Below are 8,517 nucleotides of genomic sequence, written 5' to 3' on the forward strand. Positions count from 1 at the left end.
ATTGGTAACTACACCTAATTGTCAGCCTTCATCCAGTAACTGATGGAAGCAGATGCAGAGATCCACAACCAAGCCCTGGGCCGAGCTCTGGCAGTTTGGTTCAAGAGAGGGAGTAGGGGGTTGTATGAGCAAGGAGGCTCCAGATCATGAGAGGGAAACCCACAGAGACAGTTGGCCTGAGCTTTTGGGAGCTCACAGACTCTGGAGCAACAGTTAGGGAGTCAGCCTGGAGCCATCCTAGGCCCTCTGCCTGTGGGTGACAGTTGTGGAGCTTGGTCATTTGTGGGACTCCTAGCAGTGGGACCAGGACACGTCCTTCACGTATGAACTGCCTCTTTGCCTATGGTGGGATGCCTTGCCCAGCCTTAATGCAGGGGAAGGAGCTTGGCTCTATCTCAACGTGATACACCACGCTCTGTTGACTCCCATGGGAAGACTTCACCTGAATGGAGACAGAAGAGGAGTGGTTGGGGGGGGGTTGAAGGGAAGTTGTGGGAGGAAGCGGGAGGAGTGAAGGGAGGGTATGTAAAATAAATAGACAAATAAAAAAAAGCATACCTAAAAACGACTATAGTTGTTATCTGAACTGCCGTAACTGTTGACTTGAAAAAAAAAATAATGAATTTAAAAATAAATTACATAAAATAAGAACTAAACAAGATTTCTTGGAAGGGGTTGTTAATTCCTACTTGGCTGGCATTTTGAACTTAAGTTATTTCCTATGAATTTCAATTTATCAATTTAATCAGAACATAATAGATAAGTTTCTAAACACACTTGCACGTTGTATTTTCTCCACTAGAGGTCTCCAGAGAAATACAAAGTAGATGGTGCTGATACAAAATACATTTGGTAGTAATGTACAAACTCATCTGATTCACTGAGGGTGAAGTTTACATGACTGGCTACTTAATAGGAGAGTGAATCCACCACATAAAGGGCTTTCAAAGGCAGAGTCTAAGGAGGCAGCACACCATTCCCCATCATCCCCAAAGGCTTCTGCCCAACATAGTCAGCAGTCAAGAGACCATGATTCTTCCTTTGGTGTGCAGTGAGCCCTGAAGCTGAATATGGTTCCAGTGTCTTCCCTGTGTCACAACAGACTGTGTTTGGAGGCTCTTGTGGAAATCCATGAAAATACTACTAAAAAGAAGGCTTTAGGAGCCCCACTTCGCATAGCCAGCCTTTGCAATGTGTTCTTATGAATAACCAAGCCTATAGCTTGTCTTCTTAACTTCTCCAGACTGACCACTGATGTTCAATTTTATTTCACTTATATACATATTTTAAAGATGGGAAATCAATACAAGATTCTTACTTAATTTACATTCTTTCAACTTAATAATTTTAAAGAAAGATTTTGGTCTTCTCAAAGAACCCAAAGACCCCAGAGTCTCGCCCAGCATTTCCCTTTGCAGGACTATAATCCAGGCATTAGATAAGGCTAGCAGTCCCATAGCCTATGTGCCTAAGTGCTGAGGGTGGAGCTTTCCCTAACAAGGTGCAAGATTAACTTCAAGTTTGGGCTAAACTTTAAGTGTGGGTTGTGCTGTGTGATCTACACGCAAGCCACTTGAAGCTCAAGTGTCATGACAACCCATGAACCATATCATACGTTGATATGCACACGATACAAGCGAGACCGTGGACAGAGCGCTCTGAGTTTGAACACGCAGGTTTACAGAGAGCTGAGTCCATGAGGAGCCCCCGGAAGTGCAGGAGTTTGAGGATGGTTACTCACTGGTGAATAAGCCTGGCAGTGTGGTGACCTCATGGTCTCCGGAGGCTAGATCACAGAGAACTGCCTATAAATCTGCTTCCCAGGCCTAGAGACAAGTGGCCCTGTCTCCCAGAGACACTATCGCTCTTCAGTTACATAATAAACCATTCTTTCTCACTAATGACTTAGATGCCTGGGTCAGACTTTGCATCCCTGGAAAGTCAGACTTCATTTTCCTGACTTCCGTCATCTTCCCGACTGCTAGGAACATTGCAAGGTCCACTAGGGTCAGGGTCCTGTAGTGGAGCAGAAGAGAAAGGGTCCTGTGTGGAGAGAGTGTGACTTCAATGAGGACCCCGGAACAGAATGTGTCCCTCCACAGATTTTTTTCCCAGTCTTTTCCACAACGTGAATCCACTTCTGTCCTCGGATTTAGAGTCACCCCCCTCTCCCCTCACCCTTCCTTGAACTGTCAGCTGCGGCTCAGAATCCCGTCTTTAGCCTTGGACTTTCTCCCGCTAATTAAATGCAGCATCACTTTTCTGGCCTGGCCTCAGTTTCGCTCTCCTTGTTCTTTGGATTTGCTAGTGGATTGTGTGTCTTCTGGATCTCATTTGCAAGACCCTCCCTGATGTCAGCACTGATCCGAATCGTGACTATCTGAGGAGGGCTGGCATTTGTTGACCTCTGTGGGAGTTTTGTCAGTTTCAAACATGGTGCTTGGGGTGCAAAGATTTCAGATTTCTATTATTGGAAACTATAAAAAGGGCTTCAGAACGCCTTTTGTAATATGCTCTGCCTTGTGCAAAGAAGTTAAACCTGTATTGTTTGTATATGGCACAGTAACCTCTTAAATGTCACCAAAAGCTTTCTAATCGCCAGTTAATATTATATAGACCATATATGTATGAGATAGGTCTGTCTATTCATGAAGTGGTTTTCAACAGCCCACCCTCTGTAAAATCTAAGAGGAACGAAAAGCTATTGTAAAAGTGAACAAGACAAAAAGCATATAAAGTTAGAACCATTTCATTTCAATTAGTATAAATAAAAGATCAGTGGTATTTATCACACAAGTATTCTGGAAGGAACACAGTTGAGTTTTCACGATGCCTTCTCTCTAAGCTCTCCCCGGATTGTTTTGTGCGCTTTCAACCCTTTAATACCAAGATTTCAGAAGTGACAGAGGCCTCTGACTCATGCTCAAACTGTGCTGCATGATCATGTCCCTAATAAATCAGCCGCTTGTCGCAGAACACTCCAAGGCAATTCCCGCAGGGGGCCTACACATCTCTCTCTAGATAAGGAATTCTCTCTGGCCTAATGCGCAAACATTCCCCTTAAACTTTTCCAGCTGGAAAACATAAAGAGTGTATATCTTGCTCGTGGGAAAACAATACTGATATTCGTAACAACACAGCACAGAAGGCACTGTGCATGCATTCAGAGATTACTGGCCGTTTTCATTCCCAGCCTAATGGCCTTTCTGGTCCTTTGGCTTCTTCATCAAAAGCATCCTCCACATCTGACACAGCCATCGTGTGTGAAGAGGTTAAAAAAAAAAGCGCCTTCCCTCAGCTGGGGATGTTGAAGCCCAACACCAAGAGAGTTCAGTTGTTCTTTCAAAAATCGCAAGGATAGACTTGGCAGCAGCCCTGTTTCTTAATATGCATTTAATTACCACATTACTTCTGAGTTAGTAATACTTGCTTCCAGGGCTTATCAGGATATGCAGCCTGTGTGTAATAAAAAAGCAATAAAAAGCAAAATTTTATTATATACATACATAGATATGTGTGTGTGTTTCAAAAGTTAAGGATACTCTCCCAAAGTAGATCTTTGTTAATTAACTCTTTATGTTTATTGAGAAGTGAAATGACATAGCCCAAATTTTATAGGTGTGCAAGGAACGTGCATATTAACTGTAGAAACCATACTTTATATGTGTTGTAAATCTAACCAGCATTTGTGTTAAATTCCCTTTGTGATGTCTTTTCTGGTGAAAAATAACCTCAGTGTTCTGTTGTGGAATGGTTGTGATAAGATCACACCAGCAAAGCAACAGAGCTCAGAGATACTGAGTGAAAGCGGCAGACGGCAGAGTTCCCCACTCCCAACGCCGATCCGGCTTTGTTCATAAACAAAACCTATATAGACGAAAGCCAGGCATTCTGTGAAAGCCAATAAAAGTTCCGTATGCTCAGAACCCAGTAGACTTTCACTGGCAGCCCAGAGCTGTTGGTGCTTCTGGAAAGCATCTGGAAGTCTCAGGTTGCTCCAGCGCCCCCTCCCACAGCCCCATGCTCCCTCCCACCGCCCAGAGGTATATAAACTCAGCTCTCCAGAGCCCAGGCCAGTTCTCTTCCTGGACGGAGCTCAGGGCTGAAGATGGTTCCTCTCCTGTCCTTATTGGCTCTGCTGCTGCTGCTGTGTGATCTCAGCCCTGCAAACGCCAACAATTACTATGACAAGGTCCTGGCTCACAGCCGCATCAGGGGTCGAGATCAGGGGTGAGTCCCTGGCTTCTTTTAGGTTATTTTTCCACTTAGCCTTTTCTAGAAATATGTATGAAATTCTTTATAAATGTGCCTCAGGGTGGATGTTGGGCTTTTGTTGCTGTTTTACTTATTGCAAGGTGACAGGAGAAGGAGAAATGAGTATTCCTGCAAAAGTGTGTGTGTGTGTGTACATATGTATGTGTATATATATATATGTATATATATATATGGCTACTACAACATATATGTCTTAAATGCATAAGAATTACTGTCAGCATAATTATTATTACTTTATGTGGATTACTAATTTTAATGTGATTAACAAATTACAATAGGCTAATCCTTTATCATTTGGTTCACTTGAGTTTTTATTTCCTTCTGAAACTGCAGAACATGGCTTTCAAAATCAAAGAGTCTTCTGTTAGATGGTGTCATGTTAAACGCTTTGAAATACCTCACGGGATCTCAGCACAAATTTTACTTGATTTATATATGAAAATTAAACTCTGATCTGAATAATTAGTTCTCCTAATTCTTTGAAGTATTTTTATCTTTTAGGAGAAATGTAGGATTTTAAAAGTTATGAGAAACAACTTAGCAACTTAAGCAAACATCTGCACTTTTTACATGTGTCTCTTGGCGTCGCTCCCAAGTCTTAGAGGGTTTTCTTAATGCTCAGAGCACTCCCCCAACAGTGAGGCAGGATTGCCAGCCCTTTAAGAGAAAGCAGACTTGAAATTGCAATAAAGAAACACGTTTATTTGTCCTCGTCAAAGAAACAAACTTCCTTTCTGTAAAGGCATTGCTCCAAACTTACTTTGGACACTAATCTGCTTCCCTAAAGTACCAAGGGGACCACAGAGCAGAGTAAGTAAGAAGGTGGGTGTCCTTGGCTGTCAGTCTCCCACTGTTCAGGTGAACCCTAAAGCCTCCCATCCTCCAATGAATGCATGCTCAGTTTAAAAACAAGTGTGTGTGTGTGTGTGTGTGTGTGTGTGTGTGTGTGTATGTGTGTGTGTGTGGAAAGGTCACTATTAACATTAGTGTGTACATAAATCCAAACTTGGCTAAATAAAATTCTGTGTGAATATTTCTATCTGGTTAACTTTTTAAAATGCTGATATTGTTCTCAAATATACAATGCATCTTCCCTCCTTTACCCCCTCTCTTCCCCTTCCTCCTCCCTTTCTTCTTTCCTCCCTCCTCCCCCTCCTCCCCCATTTCTCTTCTCCTCCCTCCCTCTCTCCCTCCCTCCCTCCCTATCTCCCTTAGACTTTTGCGTTTCCTGAGACTCAGTAGGACTGGCTCAGGAGTTAGATTGGCACAAAGTTAAAAATCCCATCTTGGAATGTCAATTCCTAACCTCTCTCTTCAGCCACCTGACCTGAAACTCTGAAGAGATGGTAGCCATGCGGATTAACTCTTTTTTTTGCCTCCCCTTTCCTTCCCAGCCCCAATGTCTGTGCCCTCCAGCAGATTCTGGGCACCAAAAAGAAGTACTTCAGCTCATGTAAGAACTGGTACCAAGGTGCTATCTGCGGGAAGAAAACGTGAGTCTCGCTCTTTTCTTCACTGACAGTTTCATGATGAGCAGGGATTTCACTAGCCTCTTCTTGGGCACACGACCCAGTCTGAAAATCCTGTCCAGTCTCCTGAGTGTTTAAAGAGAGGCTCATCTGCACAGACAGAGAAACTGCTCTCATCTCTCTTCTTCCAGGAGTGGATTTCTCTCCAAGCCCATCAGCTGGCGGGGAAGGGGCCAAAGCCAGTCCCAGGCCAGCAAGATATGGCCTGAATCAGTAGAACAAACATGGTTTCTACTCCGTTTGCCCTCCTTGTTGTTTGGTCTTCCTTTGTCTTAAGAGAGTCAGTTAAAGTCTGTGTTTCATTTGCCCTTCTCACATCTACACACACACACACACACACACACACACACACACACACACACACAAGATCAGGGAGAACAAATTGATCTGAAACATAAGAATTTAAAATCCCAAATCAATGTTTCTCCAGTCATCTAGAAGTTATGGAAAAGGTTCCACATCAGCCCCGAATTTTCTCTGAAGCATAAAGTAAGAAATGAATTGCATTTTCCACTTCTTCGTAACCATTGATGCCCTTCACAAACTGCCTGATCTCCAGGGGACCATGAAGGTGGCAGCAGAAGTCCATTACTCTATTGAACATCCCAATGGCTAACGGGATAATTTTTTTTAGCTTAGTGATCCAACTATGGCTTAGTTGTATCTTTGGCTGATCAACTTAAAGCTAGAAAGAATTATTGCCTATGTATTAGATAACCTTATCGATTTATTTGACTGTCATCATGGGTAGGAAAACTAAAATCCCTGGATCTATAAAGGTTAGGAATCACTTAATGCCAGATAATTATTTTACAAGGAGGGCGCTGTCTCCAAAGTGGGGGCAGTTTAGTAAACCAGACAGGGTGGCCATGTCTTTCCAGTGATGAAAACCATGGCAAGGGCTTCTTCTCACCCCATCAGCCTGAGCTGCATCCTCTAAGCTGTAGTCTTGAGGGCAGCAGGGTCTGATGATCTGCTCTCACACCATGATGAACTTCAGGGACCCACCAAAGAGTAGAAACATTGGTCCACAACTTATTTCAGCCAGGCGTGGTAGCTCATGTCTATAACCTCAGCACCCAGAAGGCCAAGGCAGGAAAACGACCCCAAATTCTAGGACAACTTGAGCTCCAAAATGAGACATACTCAAAATTAATGTAAACAAATATATATGTATGTATGTATTCATATATATATAATTTCTAGCCTTGGGCTACTGGTCCAAACACTCAACACAAAACTATTGAATCTGGGGAAGTCAGTGATCTTCCCACGCAGAGTATGAGGAAAATGTTTCTATGATCTTCCCGGAAATTAAGGCAGTCTTATTTCCATTATGTAATTATATTTGAGATGCCAAAGTTGTCACGCAACAAAAGACTCTTGTTTTCCATTAAACAAAAGTTCTGCTTGTAGCCAGACATTTTACCAAAGCTGTAACAATGTCCCCTTAGCAAAATTTCCTCCAGGATCTTCCATTTCAAATCAGATTTACATCTCTTCGCTGAAATAAATGTAAATGCTGGTCTCGAATAACCAAAGAAACCAGTACTGTGGATAGGGAGGAAGCCTGGCTTGCCCTCCCTTCCCTTCTGCTCAAGTTGCCAGCGTCTACTGGGTTCTGGCAGCTTTCAACTTGGCTTCTGGTTAAAGAGCTGCTTTGGGAATTTACCGGAAGGAGCAGAGCGGGTCTCAGGAAAAGCACAAGCATTCCTGGGTCTTAGCTTAAGGTGTTGTCTAAAATAATGGAGCATCCATTTCATAAAGCATTCTGCAGGCTCCCTGTGTGATGCCAGTGGTGTTTACAGCTGGTTTTCAGTGATGTTTCTGTGACTGCTCAGATAGTGAGGAACTATCTAAGCTGTGCAGAGCAAGGACTGATCCTTCTTCTTGCTTTCTTCTACTTCTTGCTCACACAGGAAAATGGATTTTTGTGTAGCATACATGGTCTCTGGGGACAAAATGCTTTAGTTGTATTGGAAGTGTTAACTCAGTTAAACACATTGTCCACTTATCAGTTGAAATCACGGACCACTGTGCTACAAGCTCACCCCTCTACTGCATGCCTTCCCTACTTTAGAGCTGAGCCTCAGATTATATGAGCGTGTCATTATTATTATACTAGTGTGTCATTACCTTTGTCTCACAATGGCATGTCCTGTTCTCATGTATCCTCTAGCCTCTAGATTAACTATAGCTAGACATACTTCATCTTATTACTTATAATGTGCATACATCAAATTCATGAGGACATTTAATTAATTCCTCCATAGTCTATTTATTTCCGTGGAGACCTGTGTAAGTAAAATTGTCACCAAGGGGAAAATTAAGATTTGTATTAAGGTCAAATGAAGTTTCCCTGTTCCAGGTGCAACCAACTCTTGAAACTACAGAGAAAGTTAAACTAGAATAGGAAAATTTTTAACTTGTAAATCATAGTTAAATTAATAATAATGTTATTAAGTAATTAACTAGTAAAAACTACTGACAATTTAAAACCTAAGTAACTGTGTCTTAGTCAGAAATGCAGTTGACTGCTTGCCTTAAATGCACAAAGCCCTGGGTTCAATCCCCAACACCACATAAAACCATTGGCTTTCATCCTACCATTTATGGGATGAACTCAAGAGGATCAGTTTGGAGACATTCTCAACCTCAGAGGGAATTCAAAACCAACCAGGGTGTGGGAGATACTATCTTATGGGGGAAAAAA

At 42.5% G+C, this 8,517-nt stretch overlaps 1 protein-coding gene across 4 annotated transcripts in view; it reads left to right on the forward strand.

Moving 5' to 3' along the window:
* The first annotated feature begins 4,077 nt into the window (after nucleotides 1-4,077).
* The window catches only part of Postn (periostin), a 31,482-nt gene continuing 27,042 nt past the window's right edge, over nucleotides 4,078-8,517 (forward strand). For all 4 annotated transcript variants that reach the window (XM_005343974.1, XM_005343976.3, XM_005343975.3 and 1 more), the window contains exons 1-2: nucleotides 4,078-4,230; nucleotides 5,670-5,768. In XM_005343974.1, the coding sequence (XP_005344031.1) occupies nucleotides 4,109-4,230; nucleotides 5,670-5,768 (221 nt within the window). In that variant the 5' untranslated portion in view covers nucleotides 4,078-4,108. The remainder of the gene's footprint in view (nucleotides 4,231-5,669; nucleotides 5,769-8,517) is intronic.

This window comes from Microtus ochrogaster, chromosome 1, assembly GCF_000317375.1.
Source record: "Microtus ochrogaster isolate Prairie Vole_2 chromosome 1, MicOch1.0, whole genome shotgun sequence".
In the NCBI taxonomy this organism is placed as follows: Eukaryota; Metazoa; Chordata; class Mammalia; order Rodentia; family Cricetidae; genus Microtus; species Microtus ochrogaster.